The 16252-nt window shown below is 41.8% G+C and overlaps 1 protein-coding gene across 4 annotated transcripts in view; it reads left to right on the forward strand.

The window, feature by feature from the left end:
- LOC118770553 (synaptotagmin-1) overlaps positions 1 to 16252 on the forward strand; it is a 191405-nt gene that overhangs the window by 144558 nt on the left and 30595 nt on the right. For all 4 annotated transcript variants that reach the window (XM_036518294.1, XM_036518298.1, XM_036518295.1 and 1 more), the window contains 2 exons: positions 3274 to 3468; positions 14421 to 14596. In XM_036518294.1, coding sequence (XP_036374187.1) covers positions 3300 to 3468; positions 14421 to 14596 — 345 coding nt within the window. In that variant the 5' untranslated portion in view covers positions 3274 to 3299. The remainder of the gene's footprint in view (positions 1 to 3273; positions 3469 to 14420; positions 14597 to 16252) is intronic.

Consider the following 16252-nt stretch of genomic DNA (forward strand, 5'->3'; position numbering starts at 1 on the left):
TCATTAGAGTGAACAGAAAAATACAAAACCCTTTTGAAAAAGTCCCCCCCCCCCACATATGACACTCTGATCACTTATAGACAGCTAAGACTTGTGTAGAAAAAGCTCTTTGTGAATTCATCGATGTGCTGTTTGTGCAGGGTGAAAATTTCATTGTTATGCCATTGATTGAAAAGCTCTTTGTCCATTGACGTTATTGTCCATTGAAGGGATTTGTGTGTTCCATCTTGTTTTAGTTTTGTTTTATGTCTGAAAGATTCAATTAAGGGTCAGTGCATTTTACAATGACTCCAGACCTCCGCGCTGATTTAGACAGTAACTCGAAAGAGATTTTGATTTTGCCCCATGATGCTAATGCACTCCAAACAGGCTGTTCCTTGTCTTTTTACATATAATTACGGCCTTTTGTCCAAGTCTTTTGTTTGAACTTCTGACTCACTGCTTTAGGTTAAAGTGCAGAGCTGGGAAACTTGGCAGGTGTGCATTAGTGCCGGTTATACGGACGCTGAACAGCATCAAAATATCAAATTGCGGCCCCCGGATTTCTTTCAGAGTCTGGAGAACATGCTGCCCACGTAATCTGTTCAAAGTGCCAGATTGCTACTGAGGGCCTCGACAGCCTTAAAGTTTTACCGTTTTTTTTTTTTTGTTTGACATGATTCCCCAGCTCTTCCTCTGTCTCCCCCACAGTAGGTCAAGCGACTACAGACTGGAGAATTGAACTTCTCCCTGCTTTCTCTGTAAAGCAGAGACCACAGTAAAAATCAAGACAGGCGGGCAAAGAGTGTCATAGATACCTACGGCAAAAATAGAGGAACACAAACCCCCAGAGCACCATCAATATCAAACACAACAGCAGACACTCTGTTTCTTAGGTTCACAGTGTCAGCAGATGTTTGATTATTAGTCAAATGTTCAAAAGGACACTTTGATATCTACAGACCAACAGAAAACCTGCCTGCTGAACTGAGTGCCGATTGGATGATAATAATGATCATTTTTACCATGTGGGCACAGATGAAAAAGCTGACAGAAGCCAGTTGTGATGTAAAAAGGCATATTGGAGAACCTAAAGAGACAATAAGCAGATGTGTAACAGTAATCTATGTGGCATGGAATAGGTTTGGCAGAGATGTACTCTGGCCATGTTACCAACTTCCACTGTGACAGAGAGACAGCTGCAGAGTTCAAGGCAAGGGAGGAAGACCACTGAATAATTTAACACGGCCTCGTCGGTCATACATGCGAAAATACTGCATTAGAAATGAGGCTGTCCCATAAAAAAGCATCCTGGCCATTACTGTTCTCTGCTGTATTCTGGGGCATAGCAATCCAAGATGTTGGATGCCTGCTGTGACAGACACCATTACATTGATGTTTGGGAGAGGAATCCTCTTCCCCGACAAGGTTTGCTTCTGTCACTTGCCTCATAGCAAATGGCAGCGTTACACACGGAGAGCGCAGGGCTGTGTCAGGCCTCCGACACACAGATGGAGACGCGGCATCATACACAAGGAAAGCCAGCTGCCAGAAGCACAGAGTTTGCCTGAGCAGTGCTCCATGGTGTCATGCTCTATAATACCAGGGCCTTGTTGTTGTCTGAAAATAACTGGGGTAGTTTTGATGTGCTTTTCATTTTGAGGCAAAATTCGATTGATTTTCACAGGTGATGTTAGATTTGGATGACGAAATCAGATGCTCTTTAATATTTTTGTGCATTACAGAACAGGTAGCTGCAGTAATGGCCTATTGTACATGTTGTAACTACATGACCGTAGCACCTCACCAGTATTAGTGGCACAATGGAGCATGCTCCACACATCATGCCTCCTGGGAGTATGTAGGCAAAATGTCAGTCCCACCACCAGAGGTTGTCAGAATGATTTTATCTCTTTTTTTAATAGTGCAATGTACATTTCCTGTTGATATATTCATCACATCAACATGTAAATACGAGTATGTGCACATACACAGTGTGCCCTGGGAAGATGTCGCTGTAACCTGTGAAAGAAACTGAATCAACTCCATCTTCATCACTCTGATGTGTCTCCCATCAGTCTCTGTCTTGTTTGGACGGACGGCTAGTTTCATTTCAAAGCTGCCTGGACGCAGGCCAGAGGCTGGAGGTGTTGCTTGTTCTAAAAGTGGGCACCGTGGAGAATACTACTCAAAGTGCTGAGGACCAGAGCAGCTGCTTTCGAGAGAGCCAGAGAGAGGAGGGGAGACAAGGCGAGAGGGTACAAAGAGAGGGAATGTTTGCTTTGAAAGGCTAAATCAAGAACAGAATAGAAACTGGGTAAAAAAATATTTGGTAAGAGGCTGCTTCTCCATCAATGGTGTATAATATACTGCTTATTGAGCCTACTGTGGGTGTGTGAAGTCAGTGTTTAGGGCAAAGACATGGAGAGACATTGTGGTGTTGACTGTGGGAAACATTATTTGTGCACAAAGGTGTTTTGCTCTCAGTTTTGAAAAGGCTCCGTCTGTGGCAACTGTGAAAGGAAACGCCATGAATTTAACCTACAAACATACTGCAAACTACACATTCTCTCAAGTCTCAGGCTTGTTTTGGGTCATGCTATACCAAAATATGTGAGAGCTCAGCATTATTCTATCAAATATATGGGATTAGCACAGAATCATTTCATTCACAAATATTTGGGTTTTTCTTGCATACACCAATGAGTCTTTCTGCAAAGCAAAAACCTGGAACCCTGCGCTTTAATTTTGTGTTGCTCACCCTCTACTAACCTGTTGAGACTGGTTAGTATGCAGATTTAGGCACAATCTGATTAAAACGGGGAGTTCACCGCTAACTTCGTGTCACTATGAAGTGATATTCCTGCCAGGCGTTGATCCAACTGGAACCGCACCGCTACTTCGGCCAGCTATTAACCCCATGTTACCATGGCGACAAGGACTCTGGATTGACTCTGGCTCAAAACAACGTGCAGTAATAAGTTCCATTGTCAGCTGCCGACCAGACACAAACACACATACACACACACACACACACACACCTGTGTGTGTCCTGGATCCACAGCATTATGGAAACAGCCCAGTGTTTGCTCAGGCTAAGTCACCAGGTGCACACACAGAATCGAGTGCTGACCGGGGGAGGTGGGCTGTCCTCTGAAACGCTCTGTTAACAGGCCCCAGGCACTCCATTCACTGACCTTTCTCTCTCTTTCTTTCTCTCTCTCTTTGTACCCCTGTTTCTCTCTCTCTGTCCCTCTACCACTCTCTCTCTCTCTCCACCTTTCTGCTCACCAGCTTCCGCCCAGCTGCCTGGCACAACCATGGACGAGAACCGAATGGAAGCCCTGGCAGCGCCCCAAGTCCCCACCACTGCCTCCGCCATCACCACCAACGTCACCGAGGCCGCTGGGCCGGGGGGTACTGAGCCCAAAGATGAGGCCTTCTCCAAGCTCAAGAACAAGTTCATGAACGAGCTCAACAAGATCCCATGTGAGTCGTGAGCCCATGTGGTGCTGGGCAGCACGCTGCTTCTTTATTTGTTTATTCCCTCGGACGCAGGCTTTCTGCTATGTTAATACCTGAACCCCCAGGTAATCAATGTATCAATGCATGTGCTGTAAAATTTAGCTGTACTATTACAGAGGTTTAGACTTTTCCACAGGAAGACATACACACAATTTACAGTGAGGGTCTCTTTTCTTGATGTATAATAATGTACAAATAGTAATAACAATCATCATGATCACCATAATATGTGTAGATGTCACTTAAAACTGTCATTTCATGTTTGTATTTAAGTGGAGTTAGAAAGTAGATGAGTTTCTCTGGCAAATGACAATGGACAAGAAGTGATTTTATTATTCATAGCAGGCAACATTATGAACACTCAGTACGTCCTAGCACACACTGATTTTTTTTTTCTTTTTTTCACTGAACCACCTTTTAAAGCTGCCTTTTAAATTCTATATTTGGCAGCACTTTGGCTCAGGTAACTCATTAGGCTTTTATGAGGTGCCAGCTCGTGACTGATTAGCACGCTGCACACTGGACAACCACTAATCAAGGGGTTGTTATGTACCTTCCAGACTGAGACGCAGTCCGAGAGCAACTGGAGAAAGCAGACCCATTATGGTGGGTTTGAATTGCTGTTTATTCTCCAGGCATCAGTCAAACAAGTGTCTCTGTAAAGCGAACTGCCAAGCTGACAAACGCTTCACTGCACATCAGGGACTTGTTTCTGTCTTAAAATGTCAATACTGCCTCATAAAACGGAGGTAGCACGTTAATAAGGAATATGCAAGTAGACTACAGTGTACTTTACTGAATATCAATGCCTGTCGTAAATCACAAGGTTACATATAACTTTAAAGACCGCTGTTTATATTCTTTTGAAAGTCAATAAAAAAACATTGCTTATTGAATACAACCATGTTTTACATAAATACTGAAAAGACACTTAACAGATAATAGTGTGGCAGTAATATATATGCAGAGGTCTCCTATGGTTTACTAACAGTTGGCCCTAAATGATACTCATAGAGTAAAAATGGAATTCTTACTATGTGTTTACTTACATCTTTATTTCAGTTAACTGCCTGATTTTAAAAATGAATTGGTAATGATTTTCTACATTAACAATGGGTCCTTAAAACGAAGTAGTGCTAATCACTTGATCCAGTTGTATTTGGATATTACTTTCCTGGAAGATGTATCTGTAACATTTGTACCTTTAATCAAAGCTGTCTCTCTCTGATAAATGACGGTTTAGCAAAACCATACATGCACAGGGAACATGTAGAAGTCAAATAGCATCCACCTATATTTACAGCAGCTCTCTAGGTCTAACCTGATATTTGGCAACCAATTTCAGAACAAATTTCTGGCTCTTTCTCTTTAGTCTAGTCATTTTCAGTCATTTATCTTCAAAGTGCTACAGGATGTGGGAGGCTATTTGTTTTTTTTTTTCTCTTTTTTGTTATAAAGGACACCTGAAAGAGTTTGGAAAAGCTGTAGTTACTTCCCCTTGAATTGAGGTTTTCAGATATTACAAGGGGATATAAAAGCACCTCAACGAGGTAGAATTTCTTGTTGTAAAATGGCTGTGCTTCAGGGCCCTTTGGTGGCCCTCTTTCTTCTGTAAGACCTTCATAGTTAGACTCTGCTTTAATGTGATTTGCAGATTGTTACTGTCTTTAATGGGAAGGAGGCAGAGCAATTAAAATATGATGATTTGTCCTAAACTCCAGTCCATAGACCTGCTACCACTGGGTTTCTCAACTCTAGTCCAATAAGGCCACAGCCCAGCATGTTTTCAAGCTTCACTTGACTGGGGGTAGAGAAGCTATATCGGCGGCGTTATAGCATAGTGGCAAGGAGCAGGACTTGGTTGCTGGTTCGATTCCGCATGGGGGCATTGCTCTGTACCCTTGGGCAAGTTACTTAACCCAGAATTGCCTCAGTAAATGTCCAGCTGTATAAATAGGTAGCGTGTAAAAACTTGTAACCTATGTAAGTCACTCTGGATAAGAGTGTCTGCCAAATGCCAGTAATGTACTGTAATATCGGTTTATTCAGACAGACGGTGACTAGCTGAATCAGATGCTTAAACTCCTAGAAAGAAATGAAAGCCCTGCAGACACTTCAGTCCTTCAGGATATGGTTGAAATTGCCCTGCAGACATTGCAGCCCTCCTGGGCCCAGACTGAGTCGCTCTGCAGACACCGAAGCCCTCCAGGACCATTGTTTGAGCAGCACTCCAAGCTGTCAGCCGAGAGGATAATCTCGTTGTAAGACAGCTCTGTTATCAGTCTTGAGTCTTTCATACAATGGAGTGACATTGGGATATATGATGCATCACTACCTCATACCAATCCCCTCCATCATTATATGTCATTATGGTTCAGGGGCTGCATTGCCTCGCAGGGTGACACTGTGGCCACAGTTGTATTTGTTGTTTCCATTTCCACCTTTATAACAAATGCCTCTTTGTTCACCTGCCTCAATTCCCCAATCAATGTAATTACACTCAAGTAACGGAGCACACATAGTCAGCAATTGTAATGTGCGATCTCTCTTGATTGGTTCAACCCTCATTTGCTACCCTCAGGCCAGTCATTGACAGTTGTGGATATTGTGCAAATAGGAAAACAACAGAGCCTTTTTTAAAAGGGAATGAAGCCCCTTCTTCTCTTTGTGTTCTATCTCCCTACCAACCATATACTGCCACTGTCCAGTGACATAAATAAGTTAGAGAAACAATGGATTTCTTAGGTTGCTTTTCTAATTTTGTGAGTTGGACAGTATAGTTATAGATGTACTTATCAGGAGTGTTCACTGATGCCTTTTATCTCCCACCCTGACCAAGCCCATCCCACCCAGCCTGAAAAATTGAAGGGACAGATGTGCGATCGAGATCCTCATTAGTTCAAACTAGCTTTGACATTCAGCCACTGTGTTTCAAAGTGCACTGTGACATGTTACGGTGTAAAGACATAGGGAGCCTCACGGAATTCTGGGTGATGTAAGAGAGTACCAAGGAGTGAATCCAGACACAAAGGTTTGAAAGGAGTACAGAAGTACACAACTTTGGATGACTTTTTCCCTATGAAATGGCACAGAGCCCAGTTAGATATGCTGTGAGGTGAATATCAGATGAGATTATGATTGTACAGTTTAACTTGCTAAACAGACATCTAGATCCATTGGGTCTTGCAATGCTCACTTGCAATGCTTAGCCACTGCTCTACACTGCTGCCCTGGGTAAAGATTAAATTCATTTCCAATATTAGTATAGATATAGGGGCTACCTGTAGTAATATTGCCTGCAGTCAGATATGTCAGAAGCAGTATGTCAGCAGATGTTGCAGTGTACTTGCCTGTCTTGGGAGGGATTGGGGATCACTCATGTGAGACTGAATGTGATGCGAATACAATTAAAATGTGATTACAATATGTAGGGGTCACTTTAGCTCTGTAGGGCTGCCGCAGCGTGTAGCTAATGAAAACAAACGCCCGCCCAGCATGCGCAGGCCCTTTTTGTGGCAGGGTTGCTGCAGATTTTCGAGGACGTCACGTGTCAGCGTGTTCCAGGTGTCTGTCACGCGCGGGGCGCTCAGCCCCGCAGCTGCATCTCCGCGCTCGGGGGCCTCCTGTGGTGGAAGTCCCCCTGTACCACTGCGTTTTAATGAACTCCCCAGCGTCCTCGCTGAACACGCCCTTCGGGTTGGGTTTTCCATAACAATTAATCTCTCCATGTAGGAATTGTTTGGGTCACAGCGTTTGCGGGGCTGAACTTGTTCGAATTAATGAAGACATTGTCTGTGTATTTCAGAGCCTCTGCTGCGATGTTTTGTCCTTTTTGATTATGCTCCAATTTACTGATAATGCACTTGTCAGCTTGCATGCGGCCTGCACGCCAACACATTAAGCGCATTGGAACATTTGGTCATTTCTGTGACTGAATAGGTGTCATTGACCTGTAAGTGTTGCAATTTACTGAAATCAACTGGCACAATTTTAGCTCCAATTTATAATTAACCAATTTACCAACTATCCATTTGCATTGTAGCATTTGCTTAGAGCACAAGTTAGTATCTTTATCCTGGATGACTCACATTTGACCCCTCCAACCCCATGTCTTATTGATTATGGAAAACGATATTCATTCTATGTAATTATCACAGTCAGCATCAAAGCCAGGACAAAGACATTTGAATTGCTGAATATCACCATGGTTCCTCCATTGCTGTTATATCGGGTGTCTGGCCTTGGGCATTTGCATGCAGAAATCAGAGATATTTGTTATTTGAATGGAGCATAATTTAATAAGAGCAGGTACATGTATAGCGGAAATGAGGCCAAGACAGGAACTTGATTCTTTGAGTTTGAGAAATAACTAGATGTAACGCCGAGGTTAATTCACCCACGGGGTGCTGTCACAACTCATTAGTTTGTGTTTTTGCGTGGGGGCGTACGGCACATCACTGCATCATTGTTACCCTCACTTCTGCTTCCTGCGGTTTCTCATTTGAATCTTAATTCCTGGCGATTGAGATGTCGGAGGCCTCGAAGGTCTTCCCGGGAAAGACAGTGAGCCTAATAATGATCCAGGTGCTTGGAACCCCACTTCCCCCCAGGCAGACACCAAGCAAATCGTTATCTTATGTTAGACCCCTGCACCCCCACCCCCTTTTTAGAGTGGCACACAGCTCCTGCAATCTCTGCCCGTTAGCCAGAAAAATTCAGTCATTCTAAAACAATGCAAAAAAAAACTCAGCCTTTACAATGATTCCCTCCATTTCCTTTGTAGATCCAACTCAAATTACTCTGAGCTCTGCATGTGGTTAGTCAATTTGTCAGCTGATAGCCTTTGATAGCCCTTTTTGTATCCTTTCTTTTATTGAAGATGGTGCACACAGGGAGTTGTTTACACAAACTTTGCACTTCATATCCCTTTGTTAGTGTGCTTCTCCCCCTTTGTCTGCAGGTTCAGTTAATATACTGCGCAGCTCTGACAGCCCTTAGGTGTTCAACCAGAGTTTATCGGTATAGCCAACCAATTGTAGTCACTGGTATTCAGACTTTACTCTTCAGGGCAAAAGCTTCTCGTGAACTCCACAATGCCTGGTATTATGTCTTAAAGTCAAATCGTTACTGTTTTCTTTGACTGTATCCAAACGGCCTGTTTTGTGTCACATAGTTAAACTGAAGAACTCTTCTCCAAATTTGCATCGAAGTGGTGTTTGGTATATTCTTTGAGGTAGGTGGCCTGGAGGGAAGGACCTCCCTTGCCCACATCATCGCTGTGGGCCTGCCATGGCCGAGGTGACTTTGACTGCAGTGCAGAATTTCATTTGCACCTCGCAAGCTGCAAAGCCTGGTTTCAGCACCCATTACTCACTATGGAAATGTCATTTTCGGGTTAGCGTTTGTGTGTAGTGGCATGGAAAATCACTGCCATTTAAAGGTAAAGTGCACAAGCTGGAGTTTGAACAATTAATATTTGATGGTTGTCTGGGTGGTACCTTTAAAAGGAAATAAATATGAGAGTGCATCCCCTCCATGTTTTTTTCTCTCTCATTATTCTTTTTGATGCACATTGGCTGAGCTTGTACTCTCAGGATTGGTTTTCTTTGATTAATGTATATCCAGCTGTGGATCATGTTAAAATGGTAAATTATGTAAATTGCTCTGGAAAAGAGTATTTGCTAAGCAACTGTAATATAATGTAATGTAATAAAAAACAAACGTCTCTGCCAACACTAGACAGCACGCATTTCATTCAAGAACTGCAAGCAGTATTGGACTGGTACAGAACTGACACTCTTGTGATATTTATTAAATTTATAACATTATGATATTTGTGATAAGTTACTATTACTAAGAAAGTGAGTAGTGAATTTAGTAGATTTTTTTCCTGTACTGCACTGTATAGACTAGGTACATACATGTTTCATTGAATCAATTACTTGTGGAGGAATCTATTTATTGATGTAAAACTTTCATTGCTTCAAAATGGTTATAATGGTAAACTAATATGCATTAAAGCATTAAATTTATGATGCAGACTGTGATTTGATTTGCAATAAAGTCTGCATTTTTAAAACGATAGCAAATACAGCCATAGTATATAAATCCATTTGTTTAGACACTTACTGTGATATTGCATTAGATATCATTTTTTAATCCATAATTTCATTTAAAAAAGATTGTCATTTCATGCAGTTGAAGTATTTTTTTCATTACAGCTTTCAGGTATTAAATATGAATCTGCCACATCCCAGAGACACTTCCATTAAAATATGGTCTTCATGAGCTGTGTGTGGTATAAATGGCCCATCAAATGCTGTGACACGCCCTTCTCCTCATTCCGTGAGGTATTGGCCCCATGGCAACGCACTGGCTTGGGCTGGGTTGATAAACTGAAAGGTATTTTTGCGCCACAAATCCGTGGCTTAAAGTTATTAGAGCATGGAAGGAGAAATGAGTTATGGGATATTCGGCAAGTGGGAGAGGCAGGACTCAGCCCCTGGGATGAGTAAGTATCACATGTATGCTGCCATAGCACTTCAACATCATTGACATCATATGGATGGATTTTGCACTCCCTCCCAGCTTTACGCATGTTCATGCATATGACATGCATGCTGTATGACATTACAGGTAACACATCAAGGGCATATTTAGAAACACTTGGTAACTACAGTGCTACTTATTAACTAAGTGGGACATTATTTGAAACAATGAATAGATGGAATGTGTGAAGTAGGGTGGTGGTAAGCTTTCCATCTTTGTTTGATGTTTTGCATTTTGGTCAAGAAGTTAAAAACTTGTGCTATGAATATCAATGTTAGAACCTGACATTAGTTCAGAATAACACCTTTACATTGCAGTGGTGTGAAAGTATAGGCTTTTATGAATAGAGTACAGAATCAAACAAACCAAAATTAAACTGTTTTGCAGACATTGGCTGTACAGACATTAGTCTATACCGCAGTTGCAGAGAATGCTCAGCCCGTCCCCACCTTCTGTTACATGTTGATTCTTGAGGGTAGCTCCCATGATTCTCTTGCCTGTTTGCATGTATATGCTCTAAACGAAGAGCAGCAGTTTACCCTTGTTGATGAACTCAGCCAAACTGCTTGCTTCTTCAAGGTAAAACACACAAGCACATCTGCATGGTTCACACACACTGGAAGACACACAAGCACAGACACACACACACACACACACACACACTCGAATTTGTATGAGTCTGTATTGATTGTGCCTCTCAGCTAGAGTATGGCCTTCTTTAACAAAGATGAAAGACGCCATTGTTTGGAGTCCTTCGTTTTAACTCTGTTCCCCCCATCAGTTATCATTTCATCCTTCCAGTAGGCTGGAAATATCGATGGGTGTCCACTTTAACTCAGGATAAAGGCTGTGCAGGATGGTGAATTATTCTTCCATTGCCAATCTGAAGGACATGGCATTTTTCTGCCCAGATAAATGAGTTTATTGGTTGGCCCTGTTTCTAAGGAAATGGGAATAAATTTGAAATGTATCAGCTTTCCTATGGAAACAAGTCAGGGCAGACTGCAGAATCTGCCCAGAGGAAATTTATTCCCATGGGCTAGAGTAGCATTAGTTGTTTTACTCCAGTGTCATGCTAAGGAAAAGAGCTGGCTGCTGTGGGTTACATGAATCAGTGGTGGTTGTTATGCTCAGCAACTATGCTCTGTAAGTGACCCTCTAAATCTGTGTTTTAATATTCATAATAACAATAATAGCAATAACTGGTAAATGTACACTTCATATATTTTTCATCAGTCATTCATATAACATGACTCTCGTAATACTGTTAAATCAACAAACACCTCCAAAGCAGATCATGTCTGTGCTATTAATCAGTATGGGGTATTTAAAGTGATTTGCAGTGAGGGGCCTGTCTGGGGAACAGTCATCCTGCCTTTGGGATGGGGCGTGGTGTCAGCAGATTCCCTGATAAGGGGGAGAAAAGCCGTGGGTGTGGCCATGCCCGCCGTAGCCATGACCACCACCAACCTCTGCTCCATAACCATCAGGGGGGCGGGGCCAACACGGGCGTCTCAGAGTTCTGTGGGCACATCACTCAGTGCTATGTGGAGGAGAGTGCTTATCGATTTAGCCAGCAGCGCATTGATTTTTCCCTTGCCCCTGGATGTGGCTAAGACAATACGGCCGGTGCCAGAGAGCCCAGCTCCCTAAGTGGAGGAACTGTAATATATTTCTGATGGTTCTTCTTAGACCAGCACAGATATCAGGTCCTCAAACTATATCAAATGCTTCATGTTTACCACAATGGAAGCCTACCCACGCTCTTGCATTTAAAGAAGAACAGAATAACTGAAAATAAATGCAGTCATTTGCAGAGGTTTTTGTTAAAGGTGCATTTTTTGAAAATGCATTTTGCCACAGAAGTGAAAAACATTGTTGCCAGAACCATAAGAGATTTTTGAGTGAGATATCAGAACATTTCCTTCCTGTTCCCTTTTCAAATGTTCTGAAAAAGTGATCCATTTTCTTAGTGACCATTTTGGAGTACATTTGTAGCACATCTTAAGTAACACAATAATTGCAGTGAATAGCCACTAGTTCCCATCTTTGGAGAGTTGATATTTGTTTTTCTCACAGAAAGGCTTGTTGAGATAAGATGGCAATGTTGGCCAGTACCAGAGAGAAGAGCAATTTCTTGAACATTTCACTGTAATCACACACCAGCCCATTCCCCCAACAAGGGATTAGAGCTCCTCTGCTCCCTACTTCCATCACATTTAGCTGTATGGGACTCACTGACTCACTGACTCCTTGCGGGCGCTGCTTTACCCACGAACTCTTGTACTCTAGCAGCAACAAAATGGTTTTTTCATGGGCTTGTTGTTGCGTGGGAGAGCTCTCTGGCTCTGTTGTTTCAAGAGCCCAATGACTCCGTGTTTTGGCGGGAGGTTTTTAGAGCCATTCTGGAGTGAAACAGAATGCCGGCTGCCAATGGCACTGCAAATGAAGGTGTTGGAATTGTACAGGCGTTGTTTGGACCATGTCTCGAACATGTGCGTCTGCAGCATGCCAAAGCTGGAGAGGGATTATTCACCATTTGTTCCATTCTCACCTGCATAATGTGCATGGTGCATGCCTATGTAAATTTTACTGCTGTGGTGTTAAAATTGCTAGCATGTGACAAAAAACTAACTGTTTTGTTTCCACGTAACTCCGTGTAACAGTCCACTAACTGTGGGGGAGATTCAGGTAATTGCAGCTTGACAATGCAGTGCTACCATGTCTTTACCATATCATTACTCCTTTAGCCTTTCCTGTAAGGCAGGGGTTCTTAACCTGTGGTCCATTAACCCCTAAAAGGTCGCTGGATGGGCTTCAGAGAGGTCCTTGAACCAGCCACAAAAATTATTCTTTCTTGGATTTCCTACCTGTTACTTTGAGAATATCCTTTGTGAAAAAAAAAAAAAATCTCAAATCATGTTGTCAAGGCATAGTTTCACTCCAAACAAATGTAGGGTGGCACAGGATGCAATTGTACATGGTCAGGTAACATACATAATTGCAATGTTGTGAGGTCTAGAATGGTTTCCCATCAATGGAATTAAAGAAGACATACCTTTTGTTTACATCCAGTCACGATGAGTTGCAAGGTAAAAATTTAGTCTTTTCAGTGTTGATTGTATATTTTTTTGGCCTATTATAATAATGTTAGGCAGGCATGAGGAAATAGAATGTATTCATAGTGAAATATAAAGTAATCGAAGTCGTGTGTGACCAGTAACTGATTTTGCAGATCCACAGATGTAATGAAAACCATGCCTCAGATGTTTTGTACTCACTGCTGGCCTAAGATATTAATTAAATTTTTGTACTGCTTTCTGTACAAATTACATCACAATGTTTGTATGTGTGTGTTTATGGGAATTTTTCTGGGGATGCGGTCCACAGCTTTCATAAGATTCTCAAAGGGGTCTGTGACCCCAGAAAAGGTTAAGAACCAGTACTATGAAGTAAAGCACAGCCCTACAAAGCATACATCTGGACTGGATGAAGCTCAGGAGTAAAACACCTGAACTCCCTCAAAGAGGCTATGGAATCACTGCATAAAGCCTTAACAGACACTGCTAATTGATGAATTGTGTTCAGCTGCAACGATTCACTCTATGCTTAATTGTAGTCCCCCTCAGCTAATGAATCTAGTCAGGAGTTGTAGCAATTGCTAGTGCAAAAAGTGCCAGGTGTGTGTGGAACTCCGTGTTCAACAGTTGTGGATAAAAGGCCAGCGTCTGATGTTCCTCGCCAAATTGGTCGAAGATGTTTGGTCCCTTGGTTAGACGTTCTAAATACCCCCTGTTTGTGGGAAATCGTTAAGCCTCCATGTCTGTACTGCTGATAAGTCTGTCTCCATTGATCAAATCCTTGCGCCAGCCAGCCAATATACAGCAATGTGTGTGCCGCTATCTCAGTGGGAAGTGCTGTGGTGCTCAGACAGAACATTACCAACAGAGGGAAGCTGAAGGAAGGCTTTTTACTTGTTTGCATTTTTTGGGTGGGAAACAGCAGTCATCATGTGACTAAGGCTCTAGACATGGAGGATGGAGAGCTCAGTTCCCTTACTGGAGATAGCTAATGAAAGCAACTCTGCACCATGATTACTCTTGATAAAATGGATCAGTTTGCTCTAAAAATGAGGGCAATTTGTCAAATCCGAGCGCTGTCAATTGTCTTGTATGACTGTATTACTATGGCAACGTAAAAATGATGATGAGCATATGTTGTCATATGTCGTGGCCACAAAACAAATGTGATGGCCAAATTCATAGACTGAATGTTCTCCTGTATCTGCTTGAATAAAGGATTGTGCTTTGCTAGTCAGACATGTTTTGCAACACACTAGGTCTCTAACGGCCAATTCTCGCTTGCAGTGCCGTCGTGGGCCATCATTGCCATTGCCTTCGTCGCCGTCCTCCTCATCCTCACCTGCTGCTTCTGCATCTGCAAGAAGTGCATCTTCAAGAAGAAGAACAAGAAAAAAGGGAAGGAGAAGGGAGGCAAAAATGCAATCAACTTGAAGGATGTCAAAGACGGAGGGAAAATAGAGGTAAAGAGGCCTTTGTTCCCAGTTCTGGCTGCTTATTGTTTGATCAGCACATAGAGTATAGTGTATTATCCTGTTATCTTATCCATACTTGCCTCTGACAGACCTAATGTTTGGAATATTGCTGCAAAATTAAGAAAAACTGCCTAGCCACTGATGGGTAATACTGCATAGTTATTTGTGTTTACATACCATCATCAACATCAACATATTTGGCAAAACCTTGCTGTTCTGATACAGTTATTTCTGTTTACATTTCTGTTCACAAGCTGACCTTGATAGAATTGCACATCAATGGCTATGCAATTCTTTATACCCTTATTCCAAATGAGGCTTATTGCCAGTGTAGTTTAGAGAAGAAAAATCACACTGCGCCATTAATGGATTTTTAATAACAAAAACATACAGGCTTTTGAAAGACAAGGTGTTTAAATGCCCTACATATACTGTACATCATAGTCTGTACTTCAGTGGCATTTGATAGTGTCTAAGGAAAAGACTTGTCAACGTATTAGTAAAATATTCAGCTGATCTGGAATGATTTAATGTTTACCATTAACCAGTCACCTTTAGTCTTTAGCTGGCCTATGGGTATAGATGACCATGTGATGTCTAAATAAGCAGAAAATGTTATGGTCATAATGATTTTTTTACTCTTGATTTGAATTGCAGTTGTACATCTGTTTGCTGATGTTTCCTTGTTAATGGACCTCACTTGTGTGCCTAAGTGAAAAATTGTATTTTTCCAGGACTGTTACGGGAAAACATGACTTGTAAACGTCTCAAAAGCACTGCCTTTCCTGGCCTTTTGAGTTTTATTTTTTGTTTTTTTTTTGCTTTTTAAATGTCTCACCTGTTTCAGTATTGAGTGTGGTATGCTGCATAATGAATCGGTATTAACCCAGAGAAATGGCGTTAGTTCATAACATCAAGGGGAGCATGTTAATTCAGTCCCCATATACAGAAACAGGGACATGACATGACACACATACACTATTTGTTAGTAGTAACATTAGCAGAGCTTGCAGCACTGTGATTCTGACAAAATAATTGTCAAAATCTGATTAATAATGAGTTGGAGGACTGGATACAACTCAAATGTTTTTTTTTGCAATTGCCTATGGCCCATATTCATGAAGTGATTTTGAACAGCCTGTTAAGGCACCCAAGGTAAAGGTAGGGGAGAAAATAAAACTAAGGGAAAGTGTTTGGTTGGACACACCAAGCATTTGTAAATCAGGCTTGTTAGGGCCATTGGCATGGTATGTGTTTGGGATGTTCAACTCAGCACTTGTCCTGGAGTTTGATGTCAAATGCTTTTTTTCTCAGAAAACACAAAATTAACCAGGACCCTTTAAATTGCTTCATGAAGAGGCTGTGCTAATGTATAACATATAACTGTGAATGCATACTAAATAAACTACATGAGTCACAGAAAATGTGCCTTTTCATAATGTGGGCATTGTCATTTCTTATATTTAATCCCAATATCATACTATGTGTATATTTCTTATGGTCTATATTCTGATCATGAATTGGAGAGAACAATACTTAAGTCATTCACTATAGGCATAAACCATGCACACTATTCACCATAGGCACATAGAGTTAAAAGCATATATACGCCTAGCACACTGGAGCAGGTGACCCTGCGGTAGT

Source organism: Megalops cyprinoides, chromosome 23 (assembly GCF_013368585.1).
Source record: "Megalops cyprinoides isolate fMegCyp1 chromosome 23, fMegCyp1.pri, whole genome shotgun sequence".
Taxonomy (NCBI): domain Eukaryota; kingdom Metazoa; phylum Chordata; class Actinopteri; order Elopiformes; family Megalopidae; genus Megalops; species Megalops cyprinoides.